The sequence below is a fragment of the Canis aureus genome, chromosome 3 (genome assembly GCF_053574225.1).
Source record: "Canis aureus isolate CA01 chromosome 3, VMU_Caureus_v.1.0, whole genome shotgun sequence".
In the NCBI taxonomy this organism is placed as follows: domain Eukaryota; kingdom Metazoa; phylum Chordata; class Mammalia; order Carnivora; family Canidae; genus Canis; species Canis aureus.
This window is the reverse complement of record NC_135613.1, coordinates 15096590-15123986: the sequence shown is the minus strand read 5'-3', so window position 1 is coordinate 15123986 and position 27397 is coordinate 15096590. Positions and strand designations below refer to the sequence as shown.

The following is a 27397-nucleotide window of genomic DNA, read 5'->3' as shown; positions in this document are numbered from 1 at the left end:
GTTGAGTGCTCGCTGCGTCTTGCTGTGTTTATAGCAATGGCCCCACTTTGAGCTAGCTTGAAGAACGCCTATCCTCTGATTCATCTTTGTCTCCTAATAAGCAAAATTGCAAAGTGCAAAGAGGAAGAGACAGCATCTACATTTGGGAGAAGAGGGCAGGAGTCCACTGGGTCTCCAAGAGAATGCCCTGATCTTTACATTTGGATGCCAGCCTCTCAGCATGGCACTTGACTGCCATGACACTAAGGGATGGAGTAGGACTGATTTTTAGATAATTCCATATAGTCTGCATCTGCTGTTGGGCTGGTCCACAGTGGCTCTTCACCACGTGGGTCACCTGGCCCAGGACATCGACTGATAAAGTAGAAAGAACACTTGCCTGAATGCCAAGAAAGTTTTAATCAGAGCAATCCACCTTACTTGTTCAGGTTGTTGTTTCCTTCGAAATGAGAAAAATGAACGGATAATAACCAGCCAGTGTATCTGCAGATGACTCTGCCAAACTATTATCATGCATTCATTTTCCTTGTTTGTAAAGTAGGGCCGATGTCTGCTTGTAGAGGTGGTTGATTTGCTTCAGGCTGCGTAGAAGCCACGCTGGCTACAACTTGCGGAGGGCTGAGATTACCAGACACTCAAGGCGGTCTTCCTGAATTTCAGTTTCTCACCTACAGAATTGGGATAGAAAGCCTACCTCACTGGCTTGCCAGAAAAATAAGCAGTGAAATGGAGAGAAGCGTTCAGAGGCTGGCCTAACTCACAGCTAGGGGAAAAGCAGAACTGAACAGGACTCTGGATGTTTTCCATCTACAAGTGTTTAAGACAGCCTGGTTGGGGAGGGGCAGAGGAAGAGAGACAATCCCAAGCATTCTCCTCGCTCAGGGTGCAGCCTGATGTGGGGCTTGATCCCATGACCCTGAGATCATGACCTGAGCTGAAATCAAGAGTCAGACACTAGTCAGACACTTAACCCACTGAGCCACCCAGGCACCTCTCCATCCATAAGTAGGATGTCTATACTTAGTCCATGCTGCTCTCTTCTCAAATAAAGGAAACATTAGCTTAATTTAACTATTATTATTTAAGGCACTGCCTTTAAACATTTACTAAGAAAGATGAGTAGAAGAACATTGGAAAAAAAATGGTCACATGTCACTTTGGATTCTAAGTCAGACGTTGTCCACCTTGGATGAATAAGATGACAGATTCCTAACTAAGCAACTTGAACAAGCTATCTGGTTAAGTTCCTTAACATCCATGTCCCTTAATGTCCACATTTGTAAAATGGGTGGATGGCACCAGCTAAGTGTTCAGGTTATCCTAGGGAGAATTTAAGGCAAATTCAATGCTTGCAAAGTACTCGGTACCTAACGTGTAACCATTCTTATCACTTTGCCTTCTGCACTTGCCCCGTATATATTTTTTAAAACCTTGGCAAAGGGCACTTGGGTGGCTCAGTGGGTTATGCATCCGACTCTTGATCTCAGCTCAGATCTTGGTCTCGGGGTCATAAGTTCAAGCCCCACATTGGGCTCCATGTGGGGCATGTGGAGCCTACTTAAACAAAAATAGAGATTTGGACATTTCCTAAGAGCAGGGAACTTCTAGCCCCAGTAGACATCTCAGTTTGCAACCTTAGTTCTAGATGGTGACCATGGTTTAAATTCATTTACATTCCTATTGTCTCGTCACTTGAGGTATTAGGTCCCGTCACCTCTGTCTGTGTGGTGGGAGGTCACTCAGATATCTCACGTCACTTACTCAGAGAGAAGCTGTAGGTAGGAAAGATTCTCCCAACTGTCTCAACTCTTTCATTTCAGAGATGAGAGCAGGGACTACAAATTGAATTGAACTAAAGGAGCGCCTGGGGGCTCAGTCAGTTAAGTGTCTACTTTTGGCTCAGGTCATGATTCCAGGGTCCTGGGATCGAGCCCTGAGCTGGGCTCCCTGCTCAGCGGGGAGTTTGCTTCTCCCTCTCCCCCACCCCTCTGCTCATTCTCTCTCTCTCCCTCTCAAATACATAAAAGCATTAAAAGAGAGCAACTGGACTAAGGGTGATTGGGAGCTCCATGGATCCAGCCCCTGAAATTACTTCATTAAACCTAACGCACAGGAATGGAATTCTGATTCAAGATTTCTGGATATTTTTTCAAACTTTTTTTTTTCAGATGTTCTATTTCTTTTCTATGAAGCATCTGAGCAGGAAACATCTTTTCCTTCTCTTTAGGAATGTCATATTTTCTTTCAAGGGGTATATTTAGCTTGCAAGGTATCCGTTTTAGAGCAACAACGCTTCATTAGTTCTGCCAAGAGGCCTTTGATCCATCTCTGAGCAAATGTACACAAACCGAGTTCTGTGGCTGCCGAACAACCTAAGTCAGGAAGTGGGGCTAGGTGCCTCTCGTGGCTTGTGCCACGGGCAATCAGAGCAAAGTGCAAATCATTCCCGGGGAGAAATAGGTTTTCTACTACTTCATGACAAGCAATCTCTTTTTGTTGTTTCTCGCTCTGGTTTTGGTCATAAACACAAAGTTTTTCTAGTAGATTTTCACAATGCTGTCTGTAATTTCAGGTTTGCCATTAAACATATATTATCTGCAGGAAAACCACAACAAAAAGACAAGAAATGATGGAAAGAGCAGAGCAGAATAACAGAGTTCTCTCTTACTTTCATCTTGAGGACCTGAAATACCCCCTGGCATTGCGTTGATCGAATTAACCAGATAATTGACACATTGTCACTGAACATTATACCAGCCTGGAGCTAAGAATTTTTCTTTATGCTTTGCTTAATTTAAACATAAATCCTTATCTCATTCATCCATATTTTGTAGCCCTGACTGACACTAAATCTTTAGAGTGCTCACCAGGTCCTAAATTTTTCCTGATGGAGCTATTTTTAAGAAATGGTGTAAGAGAATGGTCTAGTTTCATTCTTCTGCATGTGGATGTCCAATTTTCCCAGCACCATTTATTGAAGAGACTGTCTTTCTTCCAATGGATAGTCTTTCCTCCTTTATCGAATATTAGTTGAAATGGAAGGAGGACCTCAGTTAGTGATGGAGTTCTCCAAAATTGGCCAGGTCCACCATCTGTCTCCTTGCAAATACAGACACCTCCTTGAAAATAGGTCAAAATTTAAGGAGAACTATTTGGCTAAATCCAAATAAAATTATAAAAACATAAAGTCTTCCCTGGGTTCAACCGGATATGTATTTTTTTTAACAGTTTCTTACTACTATATGACTAAAATAAGAACTGTAATAATATCTACTAATACAAGGTCATAGTTTTGCCACAATGGATTAAGGTCACATTTGCTTAGCTGTTGTACAGAATTGTACTTTATGGACTCTTTCTACCTACAGGTTGAATGAAAGCTTAAATTAACATCTTAGGAATGTGACCTGTCTGAAAACAATCTAGAGGGAGACTTGTATGATTAATTGGACATGCCTTGCTTGTATTTCTAAGCAGTTACAGTTTCATTCAAAAGTTGCAACCATGTTTGGAGATAAAAAAAAGAAAAAAGAAAAATCAAATCTAGTAACCTAGCATTATGTCTGTTTTATCTTTTAAAAGAATTTGGGTTAATGACTTTAATATATAAATTGTACTTTATTGCTCTGAGGAGGACGTCATCAAATTCCTGCTCAGTTTTTATCACATGTTCATACCTTTCCAACATCGGTAGAACAAGGTGATTTTTAAAACTTAAAATCACAATAAGCAATAATGTACATTTTCTAAAATGAAACTATATATCAGTATCCAAGTAATCCATGGCTATATTCTTTAAAGGAAGTTAAATAAAGTTCACGTGCCTTTCCATACAACTATGGATTGAACCAAAATGAATACTTTGGGAGCCAAAAATATGTTCACTCCAATATAAAAATGTTGAATGTGTTTTAATAGCCCTGTGGGATGCTGGAATCAAAGTGTGGGAACCTACCAAAGTGAAAAATGCTATTCCATCCACAGAAAGTATAAGTCTGTGAAAGAAAGCACTTTCTCTCTTGGCCTCTTAAAATTTCTGAATGTTCGCTAAGTTCTTATTATAGTGTAAAATTCAGCAGAAGGGTATGTTTGTCAAAATACATGGGGATGGCATTGGGGAGATAATGTTTCTCTCCTTCATATGTATTAATCAGATCCTCCCAATATCTTAGCTAGGTCCCATCTTCAACCACCGTGGTATGTTTTGATCTAGATAGCTACTTTCAAAGCAGTTTTCCCCGTTCACTTCCATGTCTGGTAAAAATAAAATTAAACAAACGTTCATTGGGCACCGAATTTTTTGCCCAGTTGTGTATGAGGCATTGGAGATGCACAAGTGGGTAAGACATAAATCATGTTGCCAAAACATTATAGTCTGTAAAGAGTGAATTTTATATGTGAATCCCATTCTTGTTAGAAGCAACATAGATTAGAACAAGGAACATCTATACAAATGGTTGGCTCTGCTATTCCCTATGTCACTTTGCATGAGTCACTTAAAATCTCTGGGTCCCAATCTTCTCATTTGAGGCTAAACTAATGTCTTCCACTCTATCCTACGGCAGCACCCTGAGGTGCTTTTATAGCATCCCAAACCCCATAATTGCAGAAAGAGGACGTACTCATCTTTGTAGCCTCCAAAACTTACTGAATCATTACGTTGTACATCTGAAACAAATATAACCCTGTGTGTCAACTACTCAAGTAATAATAGTATTAATAAAGCAAATGAAAGGAGAGCTTCTGACCAAAGTCAGGAGTGACAAGCCGAGAGGCCAGCCTTCTCCTTTTCACATCCCAGCCCTTCAGTCCCAAACCACGGTCATAATCCAAAGTCCTCTGAAGAGGTCTGAACTTCCGTGATACACATTTTAAAAACCACTGGATTGCATCATCTCTTAGGACTAGTTCTCAAAGTATATGGTTGAAAGTTCAGTAGAGTGAATAGCATTTAAAGGAATGAAATTTGAGCTCCTAAATTGCATTTGAGGAATCAATATGCTTCCTAAAATCCTTGCCTTTCCCAAAGTGAATAATTTGCACATAAGAAGTTGCTGACCAGTTTGTTCAGAGCAGATTTAGTTTAATTTGGGAGAGTAGCAACTTGCCCTCCCAGGGTGGTAGATTTTATCAGATCTTTTCACTCCCCCCCCCCCCCCCCCCCGGTGTAGCCTAGTGCAAGGCAAGGGTAATGCAATCCTGGGAATAATTGACTGCTGTCAGTTAACTTGTGGCCTGACACCAAAAAGAAGTGCCTTCTGCGTCTGGTTCTTTTTACATGTCAAAACCTTATAGAATGTCTTTATAGGGAAGCTCAGTTTAAACTAAATGGAAAACAGACCTTCACTTCTATCACTGAGTCACCCAATTTAAAATGCAGTCTCTGTTACAAACATTCATTCTTCTTGGAACCTTGACTCTACATGTTTCAACATTTGCAACAGGTGGATGTCAATTTAAACAGAGCTGGCTGCATTGATTTCCTTGGTGGCCAAGGGAAATTCCTAAGAGTAATCAAGGATTTATATGATTGTCTTAGGCCTTAAATTTTTAAGGCATTATTTAAGTCCATCAATCAAGTTTTTATTTTGAAGTACATTTGTACATATACATGTAAATGACTTGAAGAAAAGGAGCTAATTTTCAGGACCCTGTATTACATTTCTGCATCACCCAGGGAAAAACTATTCATACACATACGTACCCCAGCAATAAAAAAAAAAAATCAATATTGATTTGGCAATCATATGCTTTCTGAGATCACTACAGAGACAGTTATTATAAACTAGATAATTTCCACATATTTCTTCTATTCAACATATTCCCCACAACATAAATCTGGCATAAAATCTATAGAATTTATCATTGAACCAGTACGCTCATTAGTCATCAGAAGGATTGAAAAGCCAGCTTGTATGTTAAGTCTTTAGGATATTATGTATGGACCTCACCACCTGATGTATTTTTTATTGAGTATGGGAACATGAGAGAAGCTAAATGTGTTACTTCTATACCCACGTAGCTAGATTGGGTGTGTGTGTGTGTGTGTGTGTGTGTGTGTGTGTGTGTTATGTAAGAATTTAGATTTTGAACTGGCAGAAATGTGTAAACTGATCATCAGAGTTGAAATTTACACATGCTTTCATCAAAAAATGGTCATTTAATCTGAAGTATACACAGGTATATGTTGGGCTTTTTGAGAATAGCTGAAAACTTAATATTTTTCCATGTTGAGGTTGAGATATAGGTAACGTAAGGTCATGCCCTTTGTACTTTGTTCAAGCACAGGGTAAAAGGCCTGTTTAACGTACCATTTTAAGAGACCTTGACAAGAATTAAAAAAAAAAAATCGGGGCACCTGGAGGGCTCCGTTGGTTAAGCGTCCAGCTCTTGGTTTGGGCTCAGGTCATGGCCTCAGGGTCGTGGGATCGGAGCCCTGAATCGGGGTCCGCTCAGCATGGAGTCTGCTTGAATTCTCTGTCTCCTTCTCCCTCTGCCCCTCCCCTCTGCACTCATTCTCTCTCTCTCTCTCCTCCCAAAACAAACAAATTAATCTTTTATAAACACGCAGAATTTATTTTTCATGATAAGGAATCTCCTTAGAGATGACACAGTTTTTAGAAGCAGCTGAAGGTGAGCTTTTTTGCTACTTGATAGTTGATGCATTCTCCCCTTGTCATCCTCTCCCCTCCCCCTTATTCCTCTCCTCCCTTCTGGCTCTTTCTTCCACTTCTTCTCTGTCTCCCTCATTTTCTCTTTCTCCATCCCTCTGTCTCTCTGTGTCTCTGTCTCTGACACCCCAAACAATTGACTCACACTCTGTCAAACCAGCATACCGTCAGAGGGAAGGTGAGGAAATTCATCACCGTGTTTCATTGTAAAGTCACTTCATCTCTGGCTGATAAACAGGATTCAGGATGACAGGATACCACAGGTTGCCATTCAGAGACCGAAATATGATCCCCTATGTTTTTACAGCATTCATTCCTTTTTTTAAGACGTCTTCAAAAGAAAAGCTCTCTTTTATGTTGAGGACTTCCTCCTCCCTGTTAGGCAGCGTGGGAGTGTTTAACTCTTTGGAAGCCCTCCTGCATTTCACAGTGTCCTGCCCCCGACGGCAGGGCAGCAGCCTTGGCAATGCCAGTGCGTGAGAAGTCGCTTCGCCACAAGCCAGGGCAGAGAGAGACCTCTAAGGAAAACTGCAATAAACAGCTTGGTCCGCACTTGGGCCCAAGGAGATGATGGGGGCGGCGGGGAGCAGGCGGCGGGCGCACGATCGGGGACACGGTGGCCTGCGCCCGGCGAGCTCCCCCTCCGGCTCTTGCTGGGCCCCGGGGTCGCCGTGGGTCCAGATGCGCCCAGACCAGGGCGGGGGGGCGGGGTGTACAGCCAAGTCACTGGACTGAGCGAGGACCCAAAACACAAGAGGCAAAGCAGTAATGGGGAAGTAATTCAGAACAGATGATGCGAACCTCAGACTCCAGAGGACGATTCAGAGGCGCTTTTTTGATGCCACATCATTCGTCTAGAGGCTGCCATTCGCTATTTGAAGCGTGGCCTCCGGTTAATTCATGGCAAATGCTTCCGTGACGGCCGGAGCACACTATTTATTTCTGATCATTAGACTCGGAGGCAGGCCGGCGGGTGAGCGAGAAGTGGAGCCAGGCTCGCGTGTCCGCCCACACCTTTGAAGGCGCCTAATAGGTGCACGGCCCGTCCCCAGCGGAGTCCGTGCTGCCTCCTGTCGCACCAGAGCCCTGGTGACACCTGGTCGTGTTCTTCCAGCCTGGAAGCAATTGAGAAGGCAAAGACCACTGGCGGAGCTGCGACATCACGGGGGCTTCCAGGAATCGCAGGGCCTTAGCAAAAGGTGACAGCACGCCGCCCAAGGCTGTCCCTTCCCTGAGCGTCGCCCGGCCTGTAACGTGCGGTGCGAGTCTCAGTTTATCCAGAAGGGCCAACCTACAAAGCGGGTCGGATCTCAGTCGTCACGAGAGCAACTGGGTAAAACATCCAAACGAACACAGGAGAAGACGGACTGAGGGGATGAGAAGTCGTGGAGGCTCAACCCAGCCCTTGGCCCATTCGGGAAATACAGGTTCCAGGTGTGAGCCCAAAGCAGCAGGCACACGCTCCAGCGAGCCGCTGAATCCCTGGGAGACAGTCTTTCCAGCGGCTCGTACAGGGTTCAGAGCTTCTGTTTGATTTTTAAAAGAGATTTTATTTATTTATTCATGAGAGACACACATACACAGAGAGAGGCAGAGACACAGGCAGAGGGAGAAGCAGGCTCCCTGCGGGGAGCCTGATGCGGGACCCGAACCCAGGACCCCGGGATCACGACCCGAGCCGAAGGCGGATGCTCAACCACTGAGTCACCCGGGAGTCCCAGTGTTCAGAATTTTAAAGTGCGGTCCCGGACATTGTGTTTCAGAGTTTGGGGAAGAGTGTTGTAAGAGAGAAGATGTCAAGTTGGAGTCAGTGTCAGAGACCTGAGTCCCAGTGTTGCCACTTAACTGGGCCCGTGCCCCTGGAATTGGTCTGTTCAGCTACAGGACTGGGGTATGAGCAGCACTCAGCCTTCCTCATGATACATGGTATTGTTACCAACTTTAAGTGAGACGATGCACATACAGTACTTTGGCATGCAATAAGCGCAATAAGCATTGCTGTTGTTTCAAAGAAGTCAAATGAATTATTGAGGACAAGAAACAAGCTTTCTAGCTTGTATTAATTAAAAAGCCAGTCTTTAAAGCCTCCCTATAACTCTGATTTACATGGGAGAATTAGGACTTTTTTTTTTTTTCAAAGCGCCTTAAATGAGGGGGCCCCCTGGGTGGCTTAGTCCATTGAGCATGGAACTCTTAATTTCTGCTCAGGTGACGAGATCGAGCCCCACATGGGGCTCCACATGCAGCTCGGAATCTGCTTGGGATCCTCTCCCTTTGCCCCTCTCCGCCACGCCCGTGTGCACATGCTCTCTCTCAAAAAAATAAATTAATCTTTAAAAAATTAAAATTAAAATAATAAAAGGCCTTAAATGAAGAAAATGCAACACTGGTTGAAGGCATTCATAGTTTTAACATTAAATATTAAAAGTGGGAGCAAAAGAAAGATGTTTACCAAGATTACTCAACGTGTCCTTTGTTTTAACTTCCTATGCCCTAGGCAGAAACCAAACCCCCTTCCCTCAGAGGGCAGTTGGTAGAGTCCAGCCCGTCTGTGGTTTTCCAACTTAAGAAGCTGTAAATTTTATAACTCTGCACCCTGCGGTCAAAGCTGCTGAATGTTGTGTCTGAAGTCAGGTGGTTCGTGTGTTAAAGGTAGACATTAAACAGTTCTACTGAGGACCTGGAAGTAGTTAAGGAGGTTGCTTGCCAGCTGTAAATTAGAGACCCAGTGCCAGTTGGCTGGAAAATTCTCTGGACTAAGTCCAGTTAAGTAGACTGAATCACTGGCGGTCTTTCTAAATTTGTGCATTTACCAGCTCGCCGTACAGTCTGACATGCAGCGTGGGGTGGCTCTGAAACAGTTATTGTGAATTTCTGCCACTGACGGAGGGTGGGGGGCATTCCCGTGACCTGGAGGGCATCTGCGTTCTCCACTAGTGCTGAGAACAGTTATTGACTGCTTTTGACAAGGTTGCTGAAAATGCTTTAAAATAGATGTGAGTGGCAGGGACTATCATGTTCTAAATCACCCCTTATTCTGGATGTTTCCAGACGTGCTGCCCAGCATTCATGGGGGAAGCTGGAGTCTTTGCTGTGTGGTTATTGCGCATCATGCTCGTGCTCTCCAGGTTTGGGTGGGACAGCCTGTGATCAAAGGGACGGCCAGGGTCACACTGAGGCACTTAGGTGCAAGCCCACCTCACCAGAGGCTATAGTCCCCGTATGGGAAGGATGGGTGACATCAAGGTTAGACCACAGGGTCATTTAGAACTTCAGAACTTGGAAAATCTAAAACTGTGTCTTAAAACTGGTACAGGTGACAACCTTAGAGATCAGACGAAGCTGGCCTTGTGGATGTGGGACCAGCAAAGTCCACAAAGCCTCATGCTCAGAAGGACTCTGTTTGGTTTACTGCTCTGCTGTCACTAACTTAAAAGTCTTAATAATTTTTAAAAATACTTTATTTGAGAGAGGGGGAGGGGCAGAGGGAGAAGCAGACTCCTGCCAGGCAGGGAGCCTGATGAGGGGCTCCATCCCAGGACCCCGGGATCATGACCAGAGCCGAAACCAGACCTTTAATCAATTAAGCCACTCAGGTACCCCAATAATGTTTCTTAAACAAGAGGTCTTGCGTTTTCACTTTGTATCAGGCCCTATAATTTCTGTAGCCATTCTTTAGGATTGATTTTTTTGTTTTTTAAAGACAGTCCTCTCTTTTGAGAATAGGATGAAAGAGTGACAATAGAGATTCTATTAGCTAGGCAGACACACTGTTACCAAAGGATTGACTATTGTGCTCATTTCGGCAGCACATATACCAAAGGATTGACTATTTGCCGCATCAAATAGTGAGAGGCAAGATGATTGCTATGTAGTCTGTTCTTGGTCATTTTTCTTCTCAATACAGGATAAAGAAAAAGGCAGAGAATACCTTAATTATCATTGAGAAGCAAATAATATAATTGGCAAGTACTCATCTTTTATATACTTGGCCTTGATATCTATTTATTTAAATAATTACTGTCTTTCAGAGGCCTTTATAAGCTGATGTTAGACACTTAAGTCAACTTTGCTGGTTTATACAAATATTGTCTTTCAGTCTACGTGATGGCACACACGACTCTGCATGTGAATTAACAGCAACATAGACAATTTACTCAAGCCTTAAGTCATTTGACTTTTAGTGCTGAGAATCTTTTATTAATTTATGCATTCACTGAATGCATTAATGTGTTCCGCAAACAAAATATAAATGATGTGTCCTGTGTGCCATATATTATATGAATACATTCATATAATGTTGTGCATATTTGTAATAAATTGTGTAAGTTATTTCTCTTCTTGCTTTGGCTGGCTGAATAAACTTAGTACTTTGATAATATAAAGTGGATTAGTAGCCCTCTTGGAATCAAATCTTTGCTGCTGTTTTTAGTTTTAGCTCAAGAATGTTACTCTTCAGGTTAATACTTATCCTTCTCAATCTATTTCAAAAAAAGTGAAAAGGCAGGAAAACTTCCAAATTCATTCTATGAGGCCAGCATTACCATGGTACCAAAACTAGATAAAGATCCCACTAAAATAGAAAACTATAGGCCACTGTCTCTGATAGGTAGATACAAAAATCCTCCACAAAACTAGCAAACCAAATCCAACAATACATTTAAAAAATCATTTGCCATGATCAAGTGGGATCTATTCCTGGGTTGCAAGAGTGGTTCAATATTTGCAAATCAATCAACATGATACATCACATTAATAAGAGAAAGGATAAGAACCATCAGATAATTTCAACAGACATTGAAAAGCATTTGACAAAGTACAACATCTATTCATGGTAAAAACCTTCAACAAAGTAGGTTTAGAGGGAACATGACTCAACATACTAATTAGCCATATTTGAAAAACCCACAGCTAATATCCTCAGTGAGGGAAGAACAGAGCTTTTCCTCTATGGTCTAGACAAGACAGGGATGTCCACTCTCACCACTGTTATTCAGCATAGTACTGCAAGTCCTAGCCACAGCAATCAGACAACAAAAAGAATTAAAAGGCTCCTACACCAACAAGAAAGAAGTAAAACTTTCACTATTCGCAGGTGACATGACACTCTATATAGAAAACCCTAAAGAATCCACCAAAAAAACTGCTGGAACTGATAAATGAATTCAGTAAAGTCACAAGATATGGAACCAATATACAGAAATCTGTTGCATTTCTATATACCAATAATGAAGCAGTAGAAAGAGAAATTAAGCAATCAGTTCCATTTATAATTGTACCAAAAATAATAAGAAATAAACCTAACCAAAGAGGACTATACTCCAAAAACTATTAAAGCACTGATGAAAGAAATTGAAGATGACAGAAAGAAGTGGAAAGACATTCCCTGCTCGTAGATTGGAAGAATATTGTTTAAATGTCTATACTACCCAAAGCAATCCACACATTTAAAGCAATCTTTGCTAAAATACCAACAGCATTTTTCACAGAGCTTGATTAAACAATCCTAAAAAGTGTACGGAATGTACAAATTTGTATGGAAAGACCCCGAATAGCCAAAGCAATCTTGAAAAAAGCAAAGCTGGAAGCATCACAATTCTGGACTTCAAATTATATTATAAAACTATAACAAACAAAATTCTGTACTGGCACAGAAATAGACATGTAGATGAATGGAGCAGAATAGGTATCATGCTGAATGAAGTAAGTCAATCGGAGAAGGGCAAACGTTATATGGTCTCATTCATTTGGGGAATATAAAAAATAGTGAAAGGGAATAAAGGGGAAAGGAGAGAAAATGAGTGAAAATATCAGTGAGGGTGACAGAGCATGAGAGACTCCTAACTCTGGGAAACAAACAAGGGGTGGTGGAAGGGGAGGTGGGCGAGGGGTTGGGGTGACTGGGTGACAGGCACTGAGGGGGGCACTTGATGGGTTGAGCACTGGGTGTTATGCTATATGTTGGCAAATTGAACTCCAATAAAATTAAAAAAAAAAAAACAGAAATGAATCCACAATTACATGGTGAATTAATCTTTGGCGAAGTCGGAAAGAATATCCAAGAGGAAAAAGACCATCTCTTCAACAAACGGTGTTGGGAAAACTGGATACAACATGCAAAAAAATGAAACTGTACTGCTTCCTTATACGATACCCAAAAATCAATTCAAAATGGATTAAAGACCTAAATGTGAGAAGACCTGAAACCATAAAAATCCTAGAAGAGAACACAGGCAGTAACTTCTTTAATGTTAGCCATAGCAACTGCTTTCTAGATATGTCTCCTGAAGCAAGAGAAACAAAAACAAAAATAAACCATTGGGACTACATCAAAATATAAAACTTCTGCACAGCAAAGGAAACTATCAACAAAACTAAAAGACCTCCTGAATGGGAAATATTTGAAAATGTTATTTGAAAATGACATATTGAATTAAGAGTTAGAATCTAAAACATATTTTAAAAACTCATAAAACTCAACTCCCTAAAACCAAATAATCCAATTAAAAAACAGAAAACATAAAAAAAAAACAGAAGACATGAACAGACATTTCTCCAAAGAAAATATATAGATGGCCAATAGACATATGAAAAGATGCACAATGTCACCAATCATCAGGAAAATACAGATCAAAACTACAATAAGATGTCACTTCACACCTGTCAGAATGGCTAAAATCAACTGTTGGTGGGAATACAAACTGGTGCAGCCTCTCTGGAAAGCAGTATGGAGGTTTCTCAAAAAGTTAAAAATAGAACTACCCTACAATCCAGCAATTGCAGGACCATTTACCAAAAGAATACAAAAATACTAATTCAAAGGGAAATGTGAACCCTAATATTTGTAGCAGCATTATCTACAATAGCCAAATTATGAAAACACCCCAAGTGTCCAAGTGAATTGGTAAAAATGTGGCATATACATACAAAGGAATATTACTCAGCCATCAAAAAGAATGAAATCTCGCTATTTGCAATGACATGGATGGAGCTAGAAAGTCTTATGCTAAGCAAAATAAGTCAGTCTGAGAAAGACAAATACCACATGATTTCACTCATAAGTGTAATTTAAGATACAAAACAAATGAGCAAGGAGGGTCAGGGGCAGGGAACAAACTAAGAAATGGAGTCTTAAATAGAGAACAAACTGAGCGTTACCAGAAGAGAGATGGATGCGTGGCCGGAGGGGGGGTGAAATAGGTGATGGGGATGAAGGAGTGCGCTTGTGTGCTGTATGGAGGCGCGGAGTCACTATATTGTACACCTCAAACTAATATTATACTGTATGTTAACTAACCGGAATTTAAATAATTTTTTAAAATTAAAGTTTTACCCTTCAGAGGATCCTTAGATATTTTTGTTTAAACTGTGAGGCAAGAAAAATGGGAAACTCAGTATAAAGGTTTGCCCCTCATAAGGGGATAGAAATCCTCAAAGAAAAAATTATCTGTTGTTTTGTGGCTTCTTTGTGGAAATCATCACCAAGATAGTTTATTAATGAAATGACAGCTTACAAAGCTTCTTCAGTTAGTCATGTGATCCGTCCCCCCTGCCCCCACCCCAAATTTCACAGTAGCATTTGATGTTCCTTCACAGGTTCTAAGGCACTTTGTTTGTAATCCCTTAAGTAACTGTCAGCAAGCAATTTTTATAATACTGAATGGTACAGCCTTATCTCCTCTATTTGGAGAATATGGCTCCTCCTCAGCCCTAGAGCACCTTCACCATGGAAATCAGAAGAGGTGATGATGGTAGCTCAGACCAGAGAAGTAATAGTAGTGATAGACAAAGCGAGACATGATCAGATTGGAGGTACACGGAACAACCGTGTCCTGATTGACCAGATGCAGAGTGGGAGAAAAAGGAGATCAGGATGCTTCCAACTTTTTAATTTTGGCCTGAACAATCGGAAAGAACAATTGCCATTACATGGGATTGAGAAGAGTAGGTTACAGAGAGGAGAGCCATGAGTTCCATATTGTATGATGATAGGCCTTTTTAACATTCAAGTAGAGCTACTCCCTAGGCAGCTGAATGTGTGAATCTGAACCTCAGAGGATGGGTTTCATCTCCAGCTCTGCTGCCTAACAGGGGAGCCTCTATCCACATACGGTTATTTAAGTTTAGATGTAAATTAAATGTAAAGTTTATTTAGTCATAGTAGTATGCCAGAGCTCAGTGGCCACATGTGGCTTGTGGCTACCATGTGAAGCAACATGGGATTATAGTACCCTATCATCACTGTAGAATGTTCTCTTGGAAAATGTGGGGAGTTGTGATTTGGGAGTAGTCAGCATATGAACTGTACTTAAAATCAGAAATCACATGAAATCACCTACAGGAATGTATGTAGAAAGGGAGACAGAACATGAAGACTCCTAACTCTGGGAAACGAACTAGGGGTGGTGGAAGGGGAGGAGGGCGGGGGTGGGGGTGAATGGGTGACGGGCACTGAGGGGGGCACTTGACGGGATGAGCACTGGGTGTTATTCTGTATGTTGGCAAATTGAACACCAATAAAAAATAAATTTACTATTTAAAAAAAGGAACGTATGTAGACAAACGAGAGGTAAAGAAGTTGGAGGTCACTTTGATAATAAATAGTTAGAAGATAAGGAGGATTCAAGCAAAGAAACTAGGAAGGAAGTTCTGTGAGGCAGGAAAAGAACTGAGAGAATGAGCTTCTGGTAGCAAAGCAATGAGGAAGTGATCAGTGTGTCCAGTAAGATGGGGCCCATCAACTATTGGATATGGCAGGGTGCCCTTGAAAGAACAGTTTCAGTGATGTGCGGGGGAGGGGTGCTTGATCCAGAAGGCTCATGGGTGAATGAGAAAAGCTATGGAGACAAAGAGTGAAGACAACTCTTTGAGGGATTTTTGCTGTAAAGGGAATCAGTGAAATGGGACATGAGCTGGAGAGATTAAGTAGAGATCTATCCCACCCACTTATGTGGAGTATTATTAAGATGAGAGAGATGATAGCATGCTTGATGCTGATGGAAAAGATCTAATAGGCAAATTTCAGTAAATCTCAAGATAAGGGGAGTGGGCAACTATAGTAGTGGTGTCATTATATAGATGCGGGAAGATGGAATCTGGAGGGTGGTGGAGAACCTGGACCAAACAGGAGCTAGAGTAGGGCATCCTGGGTTAAGGAAGGAGAGCTAGAGTATGAGTACAGATGCAGAAACAAGTTTGACAGGGGAGATGGTGTAAATTCTTCTTGTTGGTAGCATTGATAATTCTCTATGGGTAGCTTTCCTGGAGGCTGAGAGAAACTTAACATCTTGATTGGTTTTGTTTAATAATAATGACACTTGCTGCGTAATTTTTTTTCTTAAACTACATCCTACTGTTCACAGCAACATTTTAAAATGTTTTACAGTGAAACCACAGGACACATATGGCTTAGGTTCTAGAGTCTGTCTAAAAAGATGAAAGTAGAATATATTTTCAATGCCCACTGAAAGTGTGTTAAACCCCTCTGAAATCACCACAACGTAAGTCTTTTAAACTCAAAAGGCAAGAACTAATATTTTTAATTTTTCTCGCATTTCCATTGGGCACCCTTTTGCCCTATAGTAGTCAAAGTCAGAATCTAGTTTGAATGGAAGAGAATGGGATGGTCTTAGGAAGTGGAGATAAGTGAGTGGATTTCTTTTCTCTGTCATGCTTAACACATGAACATGTCTCCCCTACGCCTGTGTGTGATACAACTCCATGGATTGTAAAAATCATCCTGCCCCATGGGCTTTAGTGCTCACTATATCTCCTATGTGCTTCACCTACATTTTACTGCTACACATGGGCAGGTGCACTGTATTACTCTCTCCTATGAGATCTCTGTACAAAGAGATTTTGCGTAGAGATATGGCACAGAGAAAACAAACCCAAAGTGTTACATACAAGATACTACTTTAATTGAAGGAGAAATTGAGTTGAAATGTCAATGAGCATCAAGATTATTTTCGGAATGTAAAACCTCTCTCAAAATTCTAGTTTGCAAATAAAACTCTAAGTTGTTACTTAATATCAAGAACAGTTGTATGACAGAGCTATAAAAAGAAGAAAAAAACTAGAAAGATCCTCAAAAATAAGACTTCTAGGACCTTGATTTTGACGTTTTCATTGGTGACTAATGAGAATTTGGCATTTGTCTGTTTTAATGGTATTATTACCTGCTGTGTGTTGGTTTGGGTTTGGATGGGGGCGACGGGAACAAAGACCCATCTGTCAGCATGTTGGTTGTTTCTGGAAGGCACCAAGATTCATTTTGTTGTACAACAAATGATGTTCACACCATGGAATCTTCAGAGTAAGCCATAATATTCCTGGAGACATTGAAACTAATAGCAAAGTGGAAACCACTTTGTAGCATCCTGAGCAGTGGTCTGGTATAATGAAGGTCCTTGAGCAGCTGCCATCCACCCAGCTTTAACTGAAGTGGGATCCCACCAGACAGAGATAGAGCCAGGGCTTCCTATTTTTAGCTGGAAATCTGCTTTGCTCTTTGGGCATGAATGCCCAGTCCTAGTGGTAAAGTATTTTCCACAAGACTCCTGGGGTGGGAGAGAAACAGCTATTTATACTCATGTTGGAAATTAAAAGAAGGAAAAAAAAAAAAAGAAAAGCAATATTTAAGAAAAGAGAGCATCAGAAAGGGAGGCAAATAATGTTTGCCTACACCAAAAGCAAGGTGATAAATTTCAGTATTTAGGCACATTTTGTTGGTGGTCCCATTCTATTTTAAGTTTATTCACTGGTCATCTGTGTGATTCTGTACAAGTTCTTTCTTGTCAGTTTTTTTTCCAATGAAAAAATAAGCAGCTATATTGTAGAGCTATTATAGGAATGTTTTGAGATAATGCATAGAAAATGCCCAGCAAAGGGCCTAACAAGTAGGATCTGCCAGTCAATGATTGCTCTTATTTTAGTGGCCAGACCTTATAGGATCAGATTTATCCTAAATCCTTGTCCTTTTTTTAAAATTCAAATTCTAGTTAATATACAATGCAATCTTAGTTTCAGGTTTATAATATATTGATTCAGCACTTTCATACATCACCTGGTGCTTATCAGGACAAGTGCACTCCTTAATCCCCATCACCTGTTTCGTCCCCCCCACCCCACCCCGCTCTGGTAACCTTCAGTGTGTTCTCTAGAGTTAAGACTCTGTTTCTTGGGCATGTGGGTGGCTCAGTCAGTTGGGCGTCTGCCTTCAGCTCAGGTCATGATCCCAGGGTCCTGAGATCAAGTCCCTTGCTGGGCTCCATGCTCAGTGGGGAGCCTGCTTCTTCTTCTCCTGATCCCCCTGCTTGGGCTCTCTCTCTCCCAAATAAATAAATGAAATCTTTTAAAGAAAGGCTCTGCTTCTTGGTTTGCCACTCTCTCTCATTCTCCCCTGCCCCCCGTGCTCATTTGTTTCTTAAATTCTACATATGAGTGAGCTCATATGGTATTTGCCTTTCTCTGACTTATTTCACTTAACATCATACTCTCTAGCTCCAACCATTTCATTGCAAATAGCAAGATTTCGTTATTTTTTTATAGCTGAGTAATACTCCATTGTATATAATACCACCTCTTCTTTATCCATCAACCAATGGACGCTTGGGCTATTCCATAATTTGGCTATTGTAGATGATGCTGCTATAAACATTGGAGTGCATGTATCCCTTTGAATTTGTATTTTTGTATTCTTTGAGTAAATCTTCATGTAATTGCTGGATCATAGGGTAGTTCTATTTTTAGCTTTTTGAGGAACCTCCATACTGTTTTCCACAGTAGTGCTCCAGTTGGCATTCCCACCAGCAGTGCAGGAGGAACTCTCTTTCTCCGCATCCTTGCCAACACCTGCTCTTTCTTGTGTTGTTGATTTTAGCCATTCTGGCTGGTGTGAGGTGATATCTCATTGTAGTTTTCATTTGTCCTTCCTTGGTGATCAGTGATGTTGAGCATCTTTTCTTGTATCCTAAGTCCATTTGATATTAGAGATTAAATCCATTCCTGTATATACATTACCAACCCCTACTTCTGATCCTATTTATTTTTGTCTTATCCATTCATCCTGGTACAAAATCAACAGACGCGTTTTCTTTGGACAGATTCTCTTTGGAAATCCTACTAAAGCCTGCTTGGATTCTCAAGTGGATGATAGGGGTAGTCTGCAGTTTTTGGAGTACCTCCCTTGTGTCCAGCTTCTCATGGCACCCAGGAAACTTTAAATTGTGGCCCAGGGTATATAAATATATGAATAAATACACAAATATATAAATATAAATATTTTTTTTTCAGTTTCCACCATTATCTGTGAGGCACCGCTGTGTGTTAGTACTGTGTCATGCTTTCAGGTTAAATGGGAAGATTGGACCTCATAATATAACCTTACTTCCTTCAATATACTGTAAAAAAAAAAAAGGTTTTTTTTTTTTGCTTTATTAATGGACCTTCATAGAGTTGAAGGTTGTGGGCATATAGCAAATGTCAAGCCATATTTCCCTATTGAGCATCTATCTAAATCACAGCTTTGATGACATGGAAATACACATTTTAAAGTATCAAGGGAAAACCTGAAATCAACATAAAACATACTTGGGAACAATGGTGTGACCCAACGTTAAGGTCAAAATGTCGTACAAATATCTTTAAAACGTTTGGTGAGATTTCTGGAATGCCAGGGTCTGACCTGTCTCTCAATCTCTGGTTTGTATCTTATGCTGTCCAGGTCCTGATGCAAGGCAAAAATCCGGGGATAGCTTGGAAGTATGCACTTCCCAAGGTCGCAAATGGAACTCAGCCAGCCTCAAAAAGGCACAGCCACGCCTGGAGTACAGTGCAGTCCGAATGCTCCGTCTCCTGTGGTGGAGGTAGTGGATTTCCCAATTCTACCTTCCAAGTCTCCTCTCAAAACAGGTTCTTTGATCTCAGACCTCTTTAAATTGTATGATTTAACTAAGCAACAAAAGAACTGTGTTTCGTGGAAACCATCCCTATAAAAAGCAAATATTATTATACTCTTTGAGGATATTCCTACAGAGAAGGAACCAAGTCTCCCAAAATCCGAGTCATTCAGAAGCAGGACTCAAAAGTTATATATCTGAATTTTGGGGGAGAAATCTACAAAAGACCCCTTTATTTATATTTTTCTTTTCAGCCAACAGTTTAGTTTCTCCCTATACTGACTTTTCTGTCAGTAAGAACCTCCACTGAAGCTTGTGGAAGGTAGGGTCAGAACCAGAGAGAACACAGGCAAGGCAAACATAAGGCCTCTGTCTGAAACACGGGTGTCATATCACTGCATCCCCTCTGGGATGAGGCCAGCAAAATCTCTATCGGGAGGGAAGTGTGTTCAATCTGAGAAATCCCTCTCCTAAGGGAGGGGAAACAACAACCATCCTCTCAGTGAGTAGAAGGCAACCGTTTTTATTTTGATCCAAAACACTCATATTTTTGTGTGTAAGGCAATCTTTTCACTATGCTTTCCCCTTTGAGAAGAATGAAAGTCTCTAAATGGACCCATAAAACTGAAGCATGAAGGTTTGGTCACTCATTCTCTCATTATCAGAGCATCTGGTGATGGTGGGTCTCCCAACCGTGTCCGCCCCCTAAGCACAGTGGGGCATCTTGAACCCGACACAGAGCAGAAATACAGAAAATGAAGAAGTTCTTCAGTCTATGAGGCTGCTTCGGGTGTTTGTGCTAATTAATAAAATACGAGGAAATACTTCTTTTTAAATATATTAAATACTTGAAAGGTAATACATTTTTATAGAAATAGATGAAGGGGATTCAGAGCCCATGTATCATGATGGGCAATGAGCAATGCATAGCATTGTTGAATCAGTATGTTGTGCACCTGACACTAATACAACACTGTGTGTTATACTTAGAGAAGAGAAGAAAATGTAAAATGACCAAAAGTAATACATTTTTAGTAATACACGTTTTAAAGGCAACATGCTAGGCAGAAGAAAATAATTTTCCCTAATCCTTTAATCAGCAAAAGCCAATGTTAATACTTTTGTCTGTGTCACTCTATTGTTTTCTTATGCAAGTATAAAAACAGGGGTGTTAGATGTTCTCAGACATACACCACACAGATCATATTCTTTTTTCACTGCACAGAAACCATGCTATCGATACATGTTTATACTCAGCTTTTTTGCACTTGGTCTTGAACGATGAGCAGTTTTTCATGTGCCAAATGCTCTTTGAGATCATTTGCACTAACTTCCTGGTATTTCCGGGAGAGCACAGTTCCTTGGGAAGGAGAGAGAGTCCATCCATTTTCCATTTATGGGGAATAAGTCCAAGCGGAGGGAGGATGCTGGAGAAGTGCATTGTGGGATTCTCCCTTGCCTTGATATAGCAATCCCTCCACATGACTTACAGACTGTAGTGTGTCCGAGGCATGTGAGAAGGAGAGTCCAAATGAATTAATGCTCTGGAAGTAAACGATTAACGTAAGGGAATCCTAGTGTTCGGTAAATGCCTCCTCCAAGCAGACCTACTTTGACCTAACCATTATTACAGGAGTGACTTTTCATTGTTTCTCAGATTCCATTTTAAGGAAAAATATAAACAATCAGAATTCAGAGAGGAAGCAGCATTCCTATTTGGGGAACTGACAGACAAAATTATTCACACACAAAAAATATGTGCCTCTGATGAGAAGTCCGGGGACAAACATTGCAAGTCAGGCAATAGGTGCCTCTGAAGCAAAACAACAAAACAAGAATAGCTGACAGGTTTGAATACATATTCAGAGAGTTCAACTTTTTGTTTCTATCCACTTCTTATGGAAGTAGAAGATGCTTCAGGGAAAAAGCAGGATAGTAGAGTTTCCACACATAATTAACCAACAGTTTTTCTTTGAAGAACATTTCCCAATAGATGGATGCAGCGCGAGTTAAAGTTTTTGAGGAGTTCCCCCTTTCCAGCCACCCTGTTTTCAGAAGGTTGTATTTGTCACTTCATGGTTCAAGAATCTGCAGCGGTCTTGAAAACTAAGAAGCTACACATTAAAACTATTAAAATATGAAAACTATGATCTTGGCGGGGGGGAATGGGATTCAAATTAGTTGCAGATTTTATCAAAAGGAGGTGTTCTCCACACAGTATTTGGATTCGGTACCTTAAGTAAAACATCAGAGGCCTGCTAAGTCAGAAGCTGCACTTGGAAACGAAGTTGAATCTGGTTATCTGTAATTTTCACTTTGTAACTCTTGATGTCTTATTAGGTTACATAAGCATAAAGGCCATTTGCTTACGAGATCAAAACACTCAAGTCAGTTCCTCGTTCTGCAATGCGAGAACCAAGCCAACAACTGAACCCAAAATATGCAATGCTTTCTCCTGCCCTGCTTAGTAAGTCATCTGGAAATGTCTTTCTGGTTATATTTGTACTTGTATGCTCTTCTTGTTGATATGAGAAAATTAAAACCCACTGCCGGTGCTTCTGCTCAAAAGTGACCCAGAGAGAGATAGAATGCCCAAAAAAAAGCAACAGAGAAAAGAAGACAATTGAGGTGAAAATATATAACTAGAAAAACACAGATTTGCTTTAGACTTTCATTTGATGCCAGCTGTCCAAACCTAACCACAGGATTTAAAGGTGTCTCTCTCTCTCTCTTTTTTTTAATCTTATATAGAACCTCCTCTGAACTAAATCACACAGATATTTAAATAACACAAAATCTTATATTAGTTAAATTTACGTGTGGTTGTGTGCTTAACTTTCATATAGTCATCCAAGAATCTAAAAATCATAATACTATGCAGACCTTCAATGAAACCCCAAATGCAAATTACACAGTAGCAGGACACAAAATAAAAAGAGGTAGAGGCCAAGTGGTAATCCACTTCTGATGATGGCACTCTTTGGGGAGCTGGGTGGGTTTGTTTTGGGATAGATTTTAGCCACACTATTGTTTGAACACTAATTTTAAGTAATCTTCCCAGCCGAATGGAGTCTTTTGTGTGATTTATCATCTGCCAAATGTATTTATATAGAATTGACAGAGTTTCTTCTAAAGCAGTGTTGTGTTCGCTAATGTTTCAGACCATCTTAATAAGCAGTATTTACTTTGTGGTGATGCAATTATATTGCACAATATTTTTATACACATACATATATTTTTTCCTTATAATAGTGCATTTATCATAATTGTTTGGGGCTTCAGCTATTCACCAATCCTGTGTGCCCAGTTGTCCACCTAGTTTTTCTCCAAGAATGTGGAACCAGCTGTGTCCTGAACACAAAGAGTAGACAAAAATTTGGTGAGCTTCCATAGATTTTCCCGTTTTGCTAAGAATTATCTGGTTCTAAGAAAATATCCAGTGGCTCTAAGATATGGTTACCAGACAGTGTTATTGACACTTTTAGAGTAATATCTTCTTTACAAACGTGTGTGTGTGTGTGTGTGTGTGTGTGTGTGTGTAGGACCTGTGAGTCTGCTTGAATGGCAAGCTGATATTTTGTGATTTTAAGCCTCCTTCCTATTGTTGGTTATTTCTGCTAAGCAAAGAACGGGACCCTACTCATATGTCCATCCATGAAAAGAGAGAGGGCCTAGCTTGTACCTGACTTTTAGAACTTCCATGATGACCATGTGTAGAAATGATGCTCTGCAGTAACCACTTACTGGCGATTTTTAAAAGATTTTTATTTATTTATTCATGAGAAACACAGAGAGAGAGAGGCACAGACAGAGGCAGAGGGAGAAGTAGGCTCCATGCAGGGAGCCTGATGTGGGACTTGATCCCAGGTCCCCAGGATCACACAGTGGGCTGAAGGCAGAGCTAAACTGCTGAAACACCTGGGCTGCCCATTACTGGCGATTTGAAAGCAGAACAGGCTCGTATAGTGACTGCAGGGTTGGTGTGGTAAAACAGGCAGGATCCCTTCCTTCCCTTTCTTTCCTTTCTTCTCCACGTATCATTTATATCTTGGTATTTTCTGTTGGAATAATGGGACCTTCAGGGACTGTTGTTCCCCAGATATATATTGGAAATAAGGTCTTAGACTATTCGAGTTACAGGAACAAAGGAGTTCATGTGATCTAACAGTTACCTTCCCATACAACAGCCATGTCATATGCACCTACTTGGTGCCAGCCTTGGGCTGACAGTGGGGGTCTGGAGAACTTGTATTCCTGCCACCAGTGAGCTTACAATCAAAGGGAAGAGACGGGTGTGTAAGTAAATAATTGAGAGGCAGTGAAAGATGTGCTAGGAAGAGGTCATGTGTAAAAGAGCAAGGAGGAGAAAATGGACAGTATAGGAGCTGGGCTCGGAGGTGGGGTCAGTAGGAACTGAGGTTAGATGGGGAGTGAGCCTGGAGCCCATGGGGGCAGGACCATGTCTGGCATGCAAAAAGTCTGCCTGTGTTGTGCTCTTTCCCTACTTTCACGGACTCCTCATATTTATCACATGAAGGAAAAACTTGAATTGGGTAGACAGAAATGCCATCTTTATAGGAAAATGTTGAAACTAATAATCTCATAATAATAAGTCTCTTTTCTCTGGTAAGCCAAGGTCAGTTTTAGACATCGCTCCTATGACTGAAATGCAGAAGGTCGCCTCTGGGGGATCTTGTTTATGCTAGGCCTTCCAATCCTAGATTATCAATTAATCAACTGTAGTTGTTGGGAAGGATTAGTAGGTTTCACGGCATCACCTTTCATTCAGATACACTCCAAGCCTCAGATCACCATGAAAAATGTGGTCTGGCAATCTTTCAATAAAGAACACGAGGTTGTGTCTCTAACCCATCCATAAAGTTTAAGAGTAACCAGGATAGTTGGGGGAACTGTCTCCTTAGAAATAATTCCTATAAGACCACAGGTGAATGCGCCTCTGTCTCCTGCAGGCATCCCTCCCCGCTACTCCCCTGCCCCCCTTGGATCACTCCTCCCTCTGTCTCATTACTGTACTTTGTATTAACATCTATTACAGCAATTATCTCATAGTATTGTCCTTATTCACATATCCACCTCATCACTGTGGTGTAGACTCCTTAATGGAAAGAACATTGCCCTGTTCATTTTTCCAACCCTGATGCCTAGGAGAGTCCCTGGCACAAAGCGAAGATCCCAGTAGATTTGGCTGAATGAATGAATTGCTCAGGTTTCCAAATGGCACACGTTTCTTCCCTAGCAGAGAACAGGAATGTGTTTTTGCCCAGAACTGTGTGGTGATTAAATATGACTCCCTATCACTCCCTTAAATATAATCCTATCACATTAGCATAAGCTTCAAAGCCCAGAGAAGAATAATTACTAGGATTTGGTTCTTTTTTTTTTTTTAAACTTGGAAATATCATTTATTCTCACTAGACTCAGTGTTCTTGGTTGTAAGTGGAAGGAACAGATATAGATCAGTTACTCTCAATTCTGGCTGCATTTTCCTGGGGCAGGTAAATGTCTGTGCTCATCTCTATTTCCAGACCAATTAAACCAATCTCTGGAGGTTATGGTGTAGCTAGTGATTCTTGAACTTTAGTATATGATTCACACAAACATTAAACACAGGTTGCTGGGCTGCATCCCCAGAGTTTCTGATTATGCAGGTTTTGGGTGGGGCCTGCAAATTTGAATTTTACCAGGTTCTCAAGTGATGCTGTGCTAATAGCTTGGGGACCACACTTTGAGGACCACTGGTCTAGCATATGTGTAAATGTGTGTGTGTATGTGTGTGTGTGTGAGACTGTGAATATGTAGGTATATATCTTATTGGTTCTAAAATTGACCGACGGCTTCCATCGGGTGGTTAACGCTTAGGCAGTAACTGCTTTGGAAGGGATGCTCCAAAGCCTCAGCTTCACTGGAAGTAATTTTGTTTTTCACTGCAAGCTGGAAGCCAGGCGAATGGAGTGTGTGCAGCAGGTCATGTGCGGGGGGCCAGCAGAGCAGAAAGATCCAGTGTGTCCAGAAGAAGCCCTTCCAGAAGGAGGAAGCAGTGTTGCATTCTCTCTGCCCAGTGAGCACACCCACTCAGGTTCAAGTCTGCAACAGCCATGCCTGCCCTCCGGAATGGAGCCTTGGGCCGTGGTCTCAGGTAACTGGGCAAGACTTAGGAATCATGAGTCTTGTTTCTTCTGGACAAAGGTGGCAAAAATAGGGGTGATGTCTTTGCTCCCCACGAGGCACTCACCCATTTAATGCTTTCCCAGGAATCACATGGAGTTAATGTGACAAGGCATTTTAATTCACAGGTTTTTTTTGTGTGTGTGATTTTTATGCAACCTGAACTTTGGGAACCCCTGCACAATAGCTGAGAGTCTTCCTTAGAAGTCTAGAAAGTGGAGTATGAGGGCCATTGAGGCTAGACCAGTGAGCACAGCTAGAAGGGATTTGAGTGTCAGTGATTGGCAGATGGAATGGCTCCTGAATTCTCCAAAGCAAATGGAAAACACAAATACAAAGGTGGTGCTGTAGGAAGGGTATTGAACTCTTACTTCAGGGGAAAGAGCCATGGGGGTTCGAGAAATACAGAGGGGGAGTCAGGCATAAAGTTTCCCATCATCACAAATTCTCAGGGAAAGGTAGAAATCTAAAAAGTCATAATAGTCATAGACCTACCTGCCATTCACAGCTCGGAGGTGCTTAGCGGGGCCCGAGTTTGTCAAAGGTCCTCTCAGGCGCAGTGTCTAGAGGCATTTTTGACTGTCCCAACTTGGGGGTAAGATGCCTTGGGCATCCAGGTGGTAGAGATAAACATCCTCCAGTGTCAGGACAGCCACCTGAAACAAAGATTGATCTGGTCCCAGATGTGCTGACGGTGAAAATTCTGCTCTGTGGTAGCCTGGATGTCAGGCAAATTTTATGGAATAATCAGAAAGATGCAGGGTTCCATCACCTGAACTGGGAAGCCAGGGAGAAGCCCATGATCACATTTCTACTATGCTTTCCTTTAGGGAACATTATCCCAGAGCACTGATTTCTGATTAAATATAGCCATGTACTGCTACATCCAGAGTTGTAGCAACAGAGTTCAGATTAAGGCTTTTGTTTCAATTATGGATCATGGGATCTTTTTTTTTTTTTAATGTTAAAACTCTGTTAGGGGATTAAGGTGACAGCAGGGGGAAAGAGTATCTTTGACATGCATCGGTATGCTTCAAAATGAAGGAATATATTCATTTATAGCAGAAGGTCCATCTAAATAAGGGTATGGTGTCGTGTCTGGTCTCTTTCTCTGCAAGTAAGGAGGCACATTTTTTTTACAAGAGGAGAATTCAGAGGGCTGTTTTAGCTAAATGTGTGTGGGTAGGCATGGAGAAAAGAAATGGAGGACCAAGCAGTTCCAAATGAGACATCATGAAAAGCTTTCGTTCAGAGTTTGCCCCAAATGGAAATCTTTTGAGAGAGTGTTTTATGCCCTTAATTGGTTGGTTGGTTGGTGTTTACTAAGACCAAATGTGTCCTTTTGAGAACATCTTCATGATGAATTTGAAAGTCCCTCAAAATTTGTTACTGTAATCTGTTCTCTGGAGACCATGTCTCTGAAATCCTCTGGGATGCAATTTTAAGTTGTCTCATCATTCTTAAATCAAAAAAAAAAAAAAAAACAATGAAAACATAAGAATTCTATTGAGTAAGGATCAACCATTTTGCAGTTTTGAAAGTGAATGAATGATGATTTGCTTAATGGTACATCTCCCCGTCTGATGCCCCACAAATCTGTCTGCCTGTCGCTGCCACGTGACAGCTGTTTGATCCTGGTCA

At 41.2% G+C, this 27397-nt stretch overlaps 1 protein-coding gene across 1 annotated transcript in view; it reads left to right on the top strand.

Annotated features, from left to right (window-relative positions):
- Window positions 1-27397, top strand: part of ADAMTS18 (ADAM metallopeptidase with thrombospondin type 1 motif 18) — a 74778-nt gene that overhangs the window by 35766 nt on the left and 11615 nt on the right. The window contains exons 14-16 of the mRNA XM_077890882.1: window positions 19396-19537; window positions 21911-22037; window positions 25523-25727. Of these exons, the coding sequence (XP_077747008.1) occupies window positions 19396-19537; window positions 21911-22037; window positions 25523-25727 (474 nt within the window). The remainder of the gene's footprint in view (window positions 1-19395; window positions 19538-21910; window positions 22038-25522; window positions 25728-27397) is intronic.